Source organism: Gymnodraco acuticeps, unplaced genomic scaffold (assembly GCF_902827175.1).
Source record: "Gymnodraco acuticeps unplaced genomic scaffold, fGymAcu1.1, whole genome shotgun sequence".
Taxonomy (NCBI): Eukaryota; Metazoa; Chordata; class Actinopteri; order Perciformes; family Bathydraconidae; genus Gymnodraco; species Gymnodraco acuticeps.
This window is the reverse complement of record NW_022991970.1, coordinates 9057-24038: the sequence shown is the minus strand read 5'-3', so window position 1 is coordinate 24038 and position 14982 is coordinate 9057. Positions and strand designations below refer to the sequence as shown.

The 14982-nt window shown below is 42.6% G+C and overlaps 1 protein-coding gene across 1 annotated transcript in view; it reads left to right on the top strand.

Moving 5' to 3' along the window:
* The window catches only part of LOC117536113 (ELKS/Rab6-interacting/CAST family member 1-like), a gene marked incomplete at its 3' end in the record, with an annotated part of 32542 nt that extends 21998 nt beyond the window's left edge, over nucleotides 1-10544 (top strand). Inside the window, exons 2-4 of the mRNA XM_034200845.1 lie at nucleotides 8092-8922; nucleotides 10134-10211; nucleotides 10389-10544. Of these exons, the coding sequence (XP_034056736.1) occupies nucleotides 8431-8922; nucleotides 10134-10211; nucleotides 10389-10544 (726 nt within the window). The remainder of the gene's footprint in view (nucleotides 1-8091; nucleotides 8923-10133; nucleotides 10212-10388) is intronic.
* Between the last annotated feature and the right edge of the window lie 4438 nt (nucleotides 10545-14982).

Genomic DNA, 14982 nt, shown 5'->3' with positions numbered 1-14982 from the left:
ACTGTGTGTGAGGAAGAAGTGAGTGGATGAAACACAGGGTGTTGTCTGTGCTGCTGTTTCATTATATTACATTGCATTTAGACTTTTATCCAAAGCGACTTACAATAAGTGCATTCGACCAAGAAGATACAAACTTGAAGAAAACAGAATCATATAAATACATCAGGTTTCCTCAACAGTCTTTTGAAAATGAGGTTTTATCAGTTCTCAAGTTCACTCCTGAGCCTGTTTCACTTTTCATATTACAGCACAGCATGTTATGAAAGGGATATTATAGATGCCCCAGTCAGATATTGGCCAACACACCTTTTTATTTGTCTGGACAGCGAGTCTGAGTGAGTCTGAGTAGATCTGGAATGATTCATTAATTAGATGTTGATATTGATCAATATAAGTTAAGGCTATACAAAAAGCAAAAAATCACAGGATCAGCTTCTCAAATGTTAACATTGAAAGGTTTATTTGTCTTTATTCTGATGTTAACAAAATATCTCTGGGCTTTGGACTGTTCTTCTAAACATTTAAGGATGTCAACTTGACTCGCTGTGGTAACTTTTTCAATTCAAAAGTTTAATTTGAGAACAATTATCTGTAGATAAATCCATAATGAAAACAAATGTTTGTGGCACAACTGCCATAACATATTTTAAACAGGACATCCTGTGCACAGTGACACATCAGATAGCATGGCAAAGCAAGCACATCCTATCATTTGACAAAAATATCTGAACTCAAGGTCAACTTGCCGAGCTTAGCAAACTCCATCTGTTGCTGAGATGACGCTGGGAGATTTAGTTGAAAGCTATTAAAAAGCTACTAAGTTTACCCGAGGTAATGATTTTTTACTCAAACTTCTGTTTCTAAGTTCAAGAATGAACTTTGATGAACTCTCAGTGCAGCACTCTTTAACAGATGTTTCTTATTGCGTTTTCACATTTGTGTGAAACGGCCAGAGAGATGGTCAGCCTGTTGACAGATGGGTCTTGGACAGTCATATGCTCGTGTTTTACTTGATCTCATGATGCTGACTGCGTCATAGGTTTCTTTGTGGTGTTGTCTCCAGTTGCACTAGCTTTTTGGTTTTAAAAGTTTGCCAGAAATGATAAACACGCGGTTTCTTATCCTTTCCATCTGACTCTCAATGCTGTTTGCCTTCCCTCACCTGAAACCACCACAAAGCAACCTGTGGAACAAACTGCTGGTTTATGTGACCCTCAGACTCTAAACTGGATTCCATGAAGTCCTCAAGCCAATACAAATAAAAGAAGCGTATGTCTGTTTAGCCATGTCATAAGTTCGTAACCTTGCCCAAATCCCTGCGATCCCTAACAAGATAAGCAGATCCAAAAGTGGATGTTACTTATTGTCCTGTAATTCTTCCAGATAAAAGTAAGGACAAATACGGTTGTTGCTAAAGTGTTGTATGCTCTTAGTCTTAACCCTCAAAACACTCACTGCCCTAGAGAGATAAGGCCATGATCATGGCTGAAAAAGAGCCATGTGTGTTCAATAAACCCTTGAATAAATGCTTAGATATACTGTGGATGTTTTGCATTATAGGGAGAAATGGGACATACATTATGTACAGGTCAGTGGGTCCAGAGGGGAGGAGGAGGAGAGCCCTGAACACACACACACACACACACACACACACACACACACACACACACACACACACACACACACACACACACACACACACACACACACACACACACACACACACACACACACACACACACACACACTGTGTCTCATAATGTCCTCAAATGAAGCATTAGAGGAGTGTGTGTTGTCAGGGACATGATCACTCACGGCCACTGAGCTGATTTGCAGTCTGTGTGTGTTCATCTGTGAATGTGTTGTGTCTTGATTGTTGTATCTGGATCGATTTTCTCTATGTGTTTTGTTTGACTGATCTTCTAGATTTGCAAAGGTTTTGCTCTGTGTGCTTGTGTACGTGCAAATAATGTAAATATGTGTGTGTGTGTTTGCCAGTGCTGGAGGCAGGGTCTTGGCCTGTTTCTATCCAGGTGTGTGTTTTTGGCCTTGAGGGAGACACAGCAGATGGTCCCTCTTTGCAGTTGAGTGTGTGTAGCTGTAACGGACTGGTTGTCAGAAACAGCCACCCCGGCCAAAAAACTGTAGCTAACAGAACATCAGTTTGAGAGATACACTTCTGCTCTGCTGTTAAAGCCCTGGGTCAGGGCCCAGAGTAGGGGCACAGGGAGATAAAAAGAGGTCGACCAAAGGGCTGCACAGTAAATCATACTTGAAATGAAATGTTAAGTATTGTAGTTAGCAATTTAAAGTGGCTACATTTTGAGGGAAAGATATTCAGACAAACTACAGTACTTGAAAGGAGATGTGAAGAATCTCTGCCATACTGTACAAGCAAACTACTAGTTTTAAATGTCTACATCCGTGCAAAGCGTATTCATATTGTTTTGATATCTGAATGCCAATGTTGTATTGTGCAATCTTGGAAATTGGCATTGACTCTTGTTAGCATCTAACTGAAGCTTTATTCGTGTGTCTGCTGACTATTTATGAAGCGGGTTAGCTCCCTGGCTCATCTTGTAAGGGGAGAGTGTGGATCAGGTGGTGTGTTCATTCAATGGGTCATGTGTCCACTGACCTGGTGACATCACCGTCTCTAAGGATACACAAATGCCTGAATGAAGTACATTCCTTATCTGAAACAATAACGGTACCAGAAGTAACATCTAAGGTTGCACTTAATAATATTAATCTTTGAGTATTTGAACCCTAAATGTCTTCATTTCACACTGAAGACAAAGTCTGACATTTTCTCCACTGTTTAAAATGCTGCAATGTTGTTCATGCGGACACATTTGTGCAAAGCACATGACGGGTAATTCAGGGTACCTGGGAAATTAGAGCTTCAGAACTTCTGAAGACTCTGAGGCATTTATCAGCAACGTGTGAGAGCCAGTGCTCATAAATTATGTGTGAAAGGAGTTTCAACAGTTATGTTAATTACATGTTTTCTTTGACCTTGATTAAACTAAGCCATTTTAATGTAAAGTTTCATAATAGTACAAATGTATTTGACATACAAAAGGGTTATTTCATTTGAGTACATGTAGTTCATACAGGAGGAAGTTATTATGTTCCTTTCTGAGTGTTATATCAGCTGAATGTAATCTTTTCACCCAGTTTAGTATAGCTGCAGGCAGGGGCGTAGCTGGAAATTCTGGGCCCCATGAAAGAATCTATTTGTGGGCCCCCACGCTAAAAAAAAATTGGCCATTTATTTATTGATGAAAACGCATAATATGGTTTTTACCTATACATTCGGATCAGCAGTTCAGCACCTGAACTGTTGGTGGGTGAGCCTAGTAAAGGATGTCGCATCAAACGTCAGCTAACCGCTAGCTAACATAAAGAGTGACCTGTAATTCAATGCAGCGAAAATGAAGAGAAGGTGATGATTATAAATGTGTTTTATTGTATCTCTCAGTGGATGTCTGCTCACCACCTCAAGCTCAACCTTGACAAGACTGAGCTGCTCTTCCTCCCGGGAAAAGATTGTCCCACTCTTGACCTAACAATCAACATCGGCACCTCAGTTGTTTCCCCGACTCAGACTGCAAGGAATCTGGGTGTGACCCTAGATAACAATCTGTCCTTCACTGCAAACATCGCTGCTACAACCCGTTGCTGCAGATACACGCTTTACAACATCAGGAGGATACGTCCCCAGCTGACTCAGAAAGCGACTCAGGTTCTGGTCCAGGCTCTCGTCATCTCACGCCTAGACTACTGCAACTCCCTCCTGGCTGGTCTACCTGCATGTGCCATCCGACCTCTGCAGCTCATCCAGAATGCAGCGGCTCGTCTGGTCTTCAACCTTCCTAAATTCTCCCACACCACTCCGCTCCTCCGCTCCCTTCACTGGCTTCCGGTAACTGCTAGAATCCACTTCAAGACACTGGTACTTGCTTACCATGCTGCAAATGGATCTGGCCCTTCCTACATCCAGGACATGGTTAAACCGTACACCCCAGCGCGTGCACTACGCTCTGCATCAGCCAAACGACTCGTTGCGCCCTCGCTGCGAGGGGGACCCAAGTTCCCATCGGCGAAAACACGTGGATTTGCTGTCCTGGCTCCAAGATGGTGGAATGAGCTCCCCATTGACATCAGGACGGCAGATAGCTTGCACATCTTCCGGCGCAAACTGAAAACTCATCTCTTTCGACTCCACTTCGAGCGTTAGAACTATTAACGAAGCACTTTTATACTAATAAAGGACTGGCTTACCTAAAGCCAGTTGAGTAGCACTTGAAATGTTTGGCTCTATGAAACCTGATGTACTTATATGATTCTGTTTTCTTCAAGGTTGTGTCTTCCTGGTCGAATGTACTTATTGTAAGTCGCTTTGGATAAAAGCGTCAGCTAAATGCAATGTAATGTAAATGTAATGTAATGTATTGAGTGGTAGAAGTAAAGACATGTCTAACATATTCTTTGTTTGAACAACTTACTGAAAAGGTCTGCCACCAATGACAGACTGGTCGCGGTGATTTACACTCAGCCTACCTGCATCAGGACTGCTGTGGGTAGGAGGCAGTTGATCAAACCATTGTGAGCGAAATGCGGGGGGGGGGTCACAATCTTTGGAAACTTAAAAACTCGCTATTAAGTGTCTATAATCAGCACAAGTTATTTCATTGCGTATTATTAATTCGATTGAAATTACATACTTATGTTTACAGTGATATATTGGGGGGGACATATCATATTTTTCATATGATCAAAAAGTGGGGGTGCAAAAGCACACGTTTGCTCCCCCAAGGTCAATTGTGGGGATGCACCTGCTCCGCTTGCTCCATTGCTCAGGCGCCCATACCATGCAATGAATGAAGGGAGGGGTGCTCATTCTGTCAAACAGAGTAACAAGCACCTGTTTGTTTCTTTTGTGACGTTTTTTTTTAATACAGGCAATTATACTTTTGAGTCATCTACATTAACTTACTTTAGGATAATAATAAAACCATATTAATAAAAAGATAATAATAGTGTTCTCTGGCCCCCCCCCCCCAGTGCTGGGCCCTTGGAATCATCCTAACCTCCCCCCCCCAGCTACGCCCCTGGCTGCAGGACAGACTTTGATGTGATGCCCTGAGGTCATAAAGTGGTCTTCAGCAGAAGGTGAAACGGGTGAGCCCGTGTGATCATAAGGACTGAACCACATCAGCTGATGCTGCTGCCTGTAGCAGAGTCTGTGGATAGAGCCAACACTGTTTCTCTAGTTCGCAGACTGAGTTTATCAGCACACATGTTAGGGCTGTGCGATTATGGCAAAAATCATAATCACGATTATTTGGGTCAATAATTGATATCACAATTATTTTGACGATTATTCATTGACCATTTATTGAACTTTAAAACAAATAATATTTTACCAATAAACAAGACCAAATATGTTGGAGCGCACTTCCAAAACCATACTAAACATATATTAATATGATAAATAAAAATAAATTAGACCAAAAGAAATGAAATCAAATATGATGCAGTGCACTGTCACAACCTACTGAAAACTCCTTAACATATAGCCAACATTTTGGTTCAACATATTCAACGAGATCGCGGATACAAGCGGCCGAGATGGGTTTTCTCCGCAGGGTGGCTGGTGTCTCCCTTAGGGATAAGGTGAGAAGTTCGGTCATCAGGGAGGGACTCGGAGTTGAGCCGCTCCTCCTTCGCGTCGAAAGGAGCCAGTTGAGGTGGTTCGGGCACCTAGTTAGGATGCCACCTGGGCGCCTCCCTAGGGAGGTGTTCCAGGCACGTCCAGCTGGGAAGAGACCAAGGGGTAGACCTAGGACCAGGTGGAGGGATTATATCTCTTCGCTGGCCTGGGAGCGCCTTGGGATCCCCCAGTCAGAGCTGGTTGATGTCGCCAGGGAAAAGAAAGTTTGGGGCTCTCTGCTGGAACTGCTACCCCCGCGACCCGACCACGGATAAGCGGAAGAAGATGGATGGATGGATGGATATTCAACATATTCCACTCAGTTAAACGTTGAAGGCTGGCCAACCGTCATGGTCCAGAAGTAACAGGAAATAAATGTTGAACTACAATTTAAGACCAAATAAAAATGTTTAGGCCACCATGGCAAATGCTGGTAGGGCTGCTCATGTCATCTCTTAAAGATTTTTTGCAAGAAACAACAGCCTGTTTACATGGTCTAGTTTCAGAGATGAGCGCAGGCAGGTGACAATATTGCCACCTGTACTGAAGACCCTCAGCCACGCTCCGACACATGTGACGCCGGCCAATCACAAAGCTTTGATGCGTTCAAGTGCATTATTTTGGCACAGGAAGATTATGTTACAGGACATTAACGATAAAACAGAATATTGTTGTTCTATTTTTAGACACATCTCGCGATCGACTGGTTGGGCACCCCTGGGCTAGACCATAGGTCTGTTGTGGTAGCAAAGTAGTCAGCTGAAGCCACATCTCTCTCAACTTCCCCACGGCATTTGTCATATAGTGCAGGCAGCGCAGACCTGCTGAAATAATACCGAGACGGCATCGCGTAACGCCTGTCCAACGTGTTGACAAGTTGCTTAAAGCCCTGGTTGCTAACAAATACTACTATAGTGGAAATAGTTTGACCCTTCTTTTTAACGAGTTGCTGCTCTTGTTCTGACATCTTCGCTCGCGCTGAACACTCAACACATGTCACTCCCACGTGGCCGAGTGGGCTTTTAGGGAGGGGCGAAAGGGCACCCAGCAAAATAATCGTATTTTGTCAATTATGCTGTTTTCATAATCGTCGCAAGCCATAATCGTAATCGCGATTAAAATACGATTAATTGCACAGCCCTAACACATGTCCTCACTTAGTAGAACTCTTAAAGTGAAATTATTCTTTGGGTGGTCAATTCAAGTCACACTTTGACGATCCTTTGACTTTTTATTTAGCTCTTGATGGATTGGCACACATTTTGGTACAAACATCCATTTTCCACAGAGGATGAAGCCTGTGTTATTTAGGGGGAATCCCGCTACTTTTAATTTGAACGTTTTTTTTTAGCAACCAGTGCCTTTATTGTAGAGACAGAGTTGAAACGGGGAAAGAGAGGGGATGACATGCGGAAAATGGTCCTGGTCCATATTCGAATCCGGGTCCTCCGTTACATCCCACTACATGGCCCAATCCTGTTTTTGTTGGCACCACCTGCAGTTTGCACATGTCATGCATGGTAGAATGTCTTGACATTGGGGACGGGTGGCACAGTGGTCTGTGCATCAGATCAAGGGGGAGTGCGTCAGGCCGTTGTGTCCTTGGGCAAGACACTTCACCCGGATTTGCTCCTGTGTGTATTGTCCACAGTACATGTATAATACCAATGTGTACTTGTAAAAGTGCCTCGATGACCTCGAGGCGTGAAGATGGACGGTGTGGCGCAGTGCGCTGTGCAATGATCATCAGATCAAGGGGTGAAACCCGCCGCTGCTGCGTCTGTAAAGCCGGTGTGTCCTTGGGCAAGACACTTCACCTGAACTTGCTCCTGTGGGTATTGTCCACAGTATCTGACCATTGATATGTGTAATGTGTGTATGTGTAATGTGTGTATATGTAAAGCGCTTTGAGTCATTGAAAAAGCGCTATAATAAATGTAAGGAATTGACCACTTTAATGGATGATAAAGCAGTTTGAGTGGAGACGTTTGTGATCTTTTTATCTGGTGCTTTCATACTTTGGTTTGTATATGTTAACGCTGATGTTCTTCATAATGAGTAATATAGCATTGTAGAGTCTTAGTCTTCGTTCCCATGTTGTCTTCTGGAAAGGTCAGTTTCATATGATTTGATTCTGTACCTTTTCATCAGTACCATGGAATAAACTGGCATTTTGGCTGGTAAAATGTTAACGTAACCTGCTCTTTAAATTGTAAGTAAATACAGTACAAAACAAGATGAAACCAGTCCCAAAAGTTGATTATTTTTAACCATAACCTGGTCAAAAGCTGTATTTCTTTGTACCTTAAGTGCTGTAGTATCGGTGTTCCACTGATCACTAAGTCTTCTTCTCTGTCTCTTTTTCTTTCCAGGTTATCCCTTCATCCCCGGCCTTGTGGATTTACACGCTGCGTTTATCTAAAGGGAAGTCCTATTGATTCTGCTCTCCATCAAGCCCACAGATTACAATGGAAAGGCCTTGATCACAGCTATGACAACACTGCATCGGAATAAAGTAGGACTAAAGTAGAAGAGTGACAGGAGTGACAGGAGTTTTTATTTTCAGCTGTTACATTTCAGTTATTTTTGGGACATCCAATGCTTACAGAGTTTTCTGTGATTCTAAGCATGTATTTTTAATTTGCTTTGATTTATTCATTTGAACCAGACACTCTTCTGTCTCTACGGTATAAACATCATATTCTGTAACCATGTACGGTAGCTCCCGTTCCGTCTCCAAGCTGGATGTTGTTGGTTCCAACGGTAACGGGTCGGTGTCTGGGAGCCCCGCGCGCTCCCCCCGCCTTCCCCGCTCCCCCCGCCTCGGACACCGGAGAAACAGCAGCAGCAGCTCCAGTGGACTCACAGGCTCCTGTAAGACCCTCTCCATGGAGAATATTCAGTCTCTGAATGCTGCCTACGCTACAGGGGGTCCGATGTACTTCGCTGACACACTTGATGATCCAATGGGCATCGGCAGCCTGGGCAGCGGGCTGAACCCCTCTGTGCCCAAAAACACCATGACGCTGGGCAGGGCGGGGGCCCGGGTGCCCTATGGGATCAGGGCGGCCGTCATGGGGAGCAGCCCTAATATAAACACTGGGGGAGGGGGAGGGATGATGCCCAATGATGCGATATCATTTGGGGGGGAAATGCAAAACCATCCCCCACAGGCGGCTACTGTGCCACACTCCATGAGACAGGTGAGCAGCGCGTTGTTGCAACTTTGAAGCCAAAGCAAACTACATTTGTATTTGTTGTCACTTACTCTATTTCATAATTGGTTCATGTCTGTGTAATTCTTGTTTTCAAATCTTTATGCCTTAAATATTTGACATATTGTTAAAAGTATGATAGAATGAACAAACAAATTTGACAAAACTAAAAAATTAAAAGCTGTGGTTGGACACTTTGACAGAAAATCACTTTATCTGAAAATGACTCGGTGACAATAGAGTGTTTTGTAAGAAAAAAAAGTCAAGAAGGACTAAATTAAAAGAGTGACGAGAGTATGTCTCTATGCAATTTTAAGCATGCATTTTTTTAGTTTATCAATTTGAACCAGATACTCTCCACAATATGTTCTTTCAGTTGGTTTTTCTAGGTGTAAAAACATGAATCCTCAGTTAAAATCCATTGCTATCTTTAAAGAATTTTGCTTAAAAAGTAAATAAACAGATGAGCTAATATGAAATATCCATAATCTGATAACCTGTGCAAATGAAATTGGTTTCTGGTGTGGAGAGTCTGTCTCACCTTTGAGATCATCGAATTACTCAAATTGCACACACACAGTTTTGAACATGAATTATCCTCATGTTTTACTTTGTTGTCTTACTGTTTAGGGTTTAATCTGTCTCTTAAGTCACATTTTAACTGCATGATAAGTAAGCTGTGTGGGTATCCATACAGTATGTTTAAAGGTCTTCCCTCCCACTCTGTTAGTCATAACCTGAAGGATCTAGCTCCTTCCTCTCTCATATCTCCCTCCCCCTCTTATTTCTAATTATTTCTCTTACAAAACAAATCCTTTCTTAATCCCTCCTTAACTCTTACTTCCTGCGCCAGCTACCAAAGTAGTGTCGCTTTAAAAATGCATCCTAGTTATTTGTAATACTTTGGTACACTGCTGTTTGAATGTCAAGATGAATTAAACATTGTTATGGGGAGCATCTTCCTATTAATAATGCAGTTGGTGTGTACTGTGTGAAAGCATTGTGTATGCAAATGGAAAACCTGAAACAAAGGTGTGTCGTAAAATAGGTTATTGTTATCAATACAAAATATATTTTCATGAATATTTGTATTTTTTGAGTTTGAGTTCATATTCATTTTCTTATATTCATTAGATCTTGCAGCACCAAAAGTAGGATATTGCTGTCCTAACATTTAACATATTTATTTTATTTACCAGGTGAGAGACGGTGCAATGTCAGACCTACAGTCGCAGTTAAGAGAAGTTCTGAGAGAGAACGAACTACTGCGCAGAGAAGTAAGGACACTCCAGACTCACACACTTTGATGAACCATTTTCATTTCCAATTTGTTTACGTTTGTTTACTGGTGTGTTCCCCTTGGAATTTAAAACAAAGTTTATAGCTATCATAACAAATAAAAGTCAGTGAATTGAATTAGTAATATAAGGAGGCAAATGTCTGATTTCTTTTAGCTGGAGGCAAAAGAGTCCAAGCTGAGCTCCTCTATGAACTCCATCAAGACGTTTTGGAGTCCAGAGCTGAAGAAAGAGAGGGCGCTGAGGAAGGACGAAGTCACCAAGATGGCCGTGTGGAAGGAGCAGTACAGGGTGGTGCAGGATGAGACGCAGGTAGGAAGGAGGCCTGGCTCTGTGTGTGTGTGTGTGTGTGTGTGTGTGTGTGTGTGTGTGTGTGTGTGTGTGTGTGTGTGTGTGTGTGTGTGTGTGTGTGTACACATTTTGTGTTTCTTTAGCACAAAACAGCAAAAGCGTGTTGCTCATTGTGAAAACCAGTGAAAAAAGGTACATGGATCAAAGTTCAATATATAAAAAACAATATCGATGCAGGATTGGGTTACTTTTTTTGAGTGGTGGATAGTAACAATGTACATTTAGTCAAGTACTGTGCCTAAGTACAGTTTTGAGGTATTTGTACTTTACCTGAGTATTCTTAGGTCGCATTCACACCTAATAGTCTGCTTCTCTGGTGCGCACCAGACATTACATTGTTTCATTTTTCAGAAGGTTCGGTTTGCGTTCACACGGGCAACACTCAAACGGACTATACACTTTAAACACAAGTGACGTGCACGGAAATGCTGTTCAACCATTGGTCAGACATTAAGGGGGTAAAAACGCAAATCCCGGCAATTCCTACCTGAGCCTCCGCCATGGAGCATCGGCAGGTTATTTTCATGCTGCTGTTAGTCTGGAGAGCATATCAACAGAATCTAGCAGACGGCGCATATGATTATATAATCAGACAACGTGCGTTAAAAAACATTATAACACATATAATGAGAGACGTTCCGCAGTAAGGAGGTGGCTCTGACTTTTATGCACAGTTGAGCATTTTTACTTTACACGACACTGTTCAACACTTCATTCTGCTTCACTCATTCGCTAAAGATTTTGAAGACATCCGCGTTCTTTTGACACGTAAATACTTCCTTTGTTTTGGTGCAGACTGCGTTCACACCAGAGATGATCCGCTCCAGAGTTCAATAGCAAGCGGTCCGAGACCACCTCTTTTAGTTCACATTAGAGGTCTCGGACTGCGTTCACACCGACCCAAATGAACCGCACCAAGCGGCTAAACGCACCAGGGTCCGATTCAAACAGACTAAACAAGGCTGGTGTGAATGCAACCTTAGTTTATGCTAGGTTTTCTTATTATATACACTTACACAAATATTTTTAGGTTAACATATCCAGCAGCCGTATATATAAAGTTATTCAAATGAGCTCTAAATCTCTACATTTACCAGTTGTGATAAAAACACGTGAATTATCATAATAGTAACCCAATATATACTGTATATACCATTCTTTGATATTTAGCCTTGCATTTTTTTTAAATCAGTTTTGTGGGTAATGGTAATTGATGAGCTGGCACAAATGGGAGCATGTCCCCCTCTCTGGATTGTTCTGGTGGATGTGTGTGGCTGCTGTGAGACGGCCTTGGAGCCGGTAAACGGGTGAAGCAAGGCGGCTGCTCAGGGACTCCCAGCTGTCTGTTGGTGCAGGAGCCATCTGGAGGAGCGGAGACACAGCTCGTCTGGCACGCGTCCGCGCTGTTACACAAGACATCATGCACTCACACAAGCGCTGCCTCACGGTGACTCAACTCACACGCTCCTATCTCCAAACCAGTGCAGAAAGTGCTGGCTACATTTCGGTCACAACAGGTGCTCTTATCTCTGCTGCGTGCATTTTTGTGCCTTTGATGTTTCTCCCAAGACTCCTACGACATGTTTAACATTGAGTTTGTGGGAAAGCACTTAAGGTTGAGGAATTACATCACAAGTTATTAAATCACTCTCTAGGAAGATTTACAGCCAGTTTGGTGCGTGTGTGTGCATGTGCAGTATGCCTGTTTGTGTGCATCCATAAATCTGTTGAGTGTGTGCACACTTATTCAAAGTGATGCTGTGTGAGAGAACAAAGGAACAGATGATGATGTATTTGGCCTCCTGCCACACACTAGAGGAATATTCAGTTGCCTTCACACACACTCCTCTTACAGTGTGTGTTGGGACGTGAGAATCTTTCCTGCTCTGATCTCTAATGTTGGCAAATATTCCCTTCATCTTAATCTCTTTCACTTCCATTCCCTTTCTTTTCCCAACAAATCACACCCTTTCTAACCCGAGGCTTCCTTTTGATTTCCTGCTCTCTTTATCCCTTCACTTTGCTTCTCTTCAATCTTTTTACCTGTTTGTCGCTGGCTTCTCTCTGTCCCCTCGCATTTTTTCTCTCCTCTTACTCATTCCTATGCTCTTTTTCTATTTCTGTCATCACAGTGAGTCAGCTCTCACTTTTTTTCCTCCCCCCTCAGCCCCTCCCCCCTCAGTCCCTCCTCCCTCAGTCTTCGCCATCATCTCTGGGTTGGAAATCGAATAAAGTTACCTCCCAGTAATTTTGACACACACACACACACACACACACACACACACACACACACACACACACACACCACACACACACACACACACACACACACACACACACACACACACACACACACACGCTTGGTCCCGCCCCTGCTGAGGAATGCACATATCATCTCCACCCTTCGTCTTTCCTCTCTTTTCTCCTCCATGCTTTTTCCTCCACTCTTCCTCACTCTTTCGCCTCCTCCTTCACGCTCTTCACAGTATCTTCACCTCTCTTCCTCCCACCTCACTCTTTATCTCGTCCTCTCTTTCTGTCTGCCCTCCCTCATCATAACTCCTTTCCTTTCATATTGTTACAACCCTAGATTTAAAACCGGCATAACAGACATTCCTTATCTCATGCTGGTACTTGAAGATCCAATAAATAATGCTATAATAATCTGCAACGCTATTATATTAAATATGAATGTCTTGTTGTCTATTGCATTATGATTATGATATACATTATTGTCTTTTAGGGAAATTAGCTCTGGACTCTGTCCTGCGACTCCACAGAAGTAAACAAATCATGCATACTACTTAGTACACGGTTGCACATACACACAGACAAACCTACTGACAATGGTGACCTTTTGCACAACCCTCATGGCCAATATCTACATCTGTACATTACATTTGAGTGCTGAGAAGCTTGATGGACATAGGCAGGAATGAGTGTATATTTAAAAAAAAAAATATTAAACTTAATAATGTATAATTATTTCGAAACACTCGCTGTTCCCAGGACCAAAACAGTCGGTTTAAGTATTTTTTTTGTCATATACAGTTTTACTTTATTGTTGTTTTTAAGCCTGTCTGCGTTTAAGGCAGGGAGAATGTCTAATACAAAAATAACTATGTGACGTTAAATGTAATTCGGCATGTTATATTCTGGTTATTGTGTGATTGTGTCTTATTAAAATATACCAAATTAACAAGAGGGAGTGGCTCTACTGTTGTAGCGCTGCTGCTGCTGTTCGGGAGAAAGTTTGTCTTACATAACTACTTTCTCTCTGCAGATAAGTGAGTGTGTGGGTGGGGATTTTAATTTTGTCAGTCAGATTAGATGGCAGTCTCTGTTTTGTTGTCCCACTGAGCTTTAAATTCCCGTCCTCTCCCCCCATACTGCCAGTTGCTTTCTCGTGTCTCCCTTCCCACATCCACTAATTTCCTCTCCCGCAGCGTCTCCTCACTGCCACCACACTCTCCATCTTGTCACTGGTCCTCTCTCTCAACATTTCACTCCCACTCTCAGACTCTCTCTCACGGGCCCCTGTCCTTCTTCATCATCTCCTCACTCTCCATCTGGGCCTGGGGAGCCGTTTTGCCACAGAACTAAATGCTGTATAACGGACACACCGTGTTCTGAAACTGTAAATCTACTGACCTGAACACAGATGCTCTATTAGGGCTGGTCAGTGTTGTCTGTCTCCTTTGTCACTTTTAGTGCACATGCTTGCTCTGGTCTCTGTTGTGTGTGAGTGTGTGTGTGTGTGTGTGTGTGTGTGTGTGTGTGTGTGTGTGTGTGTGTGTGTGTGTGTGTGTGTGTGTGTGTGTGTGTGTGTGAGCGTGTCCACCCAGTTTGTTTCATCCCTTTGAACACAGCAGGTAATTACAGTGTTTCATGCTGAAAGAAGAAAAATGAAGGAATGTGTGGAATGCTAAAGGGAAAAGTGACTTTATCTTTTATTTTTGTTCATTTTTTTCTCTATTTGCTCTCTATTTCAAACTGAAACACACACATTTTGTCTCTCTATCCCTCTGCACTCCTAACAGTGGTCAGTTTGCACTTAATAGACATATACACTCAAGCAGAGAGCAAGCAGCCGTTAGCATTCATGACTGTAACCATGACATCCAGGGATCAAATCGGCATAACTTTTTCCATTCTATTACTTAAAGGGGACCTATTATGCAAAATGCACTTTTTGATGTCTTTTATACATAAATATGTGTCCCTGGTGTGTCAGGGAAGTCAATAAGTGTCAGAAAACAAAACCCTCTCTCTTTTCCTCCGTACCCACATCTCTAAAAAAGAAAAGAAAAAAGGAGGTGCTAACAAGCAGATCCAGAATTTTAGCTCCTATTACGTCATTGGCGACATCCGGCCGACGTGACACGTCCCAACCATGGAT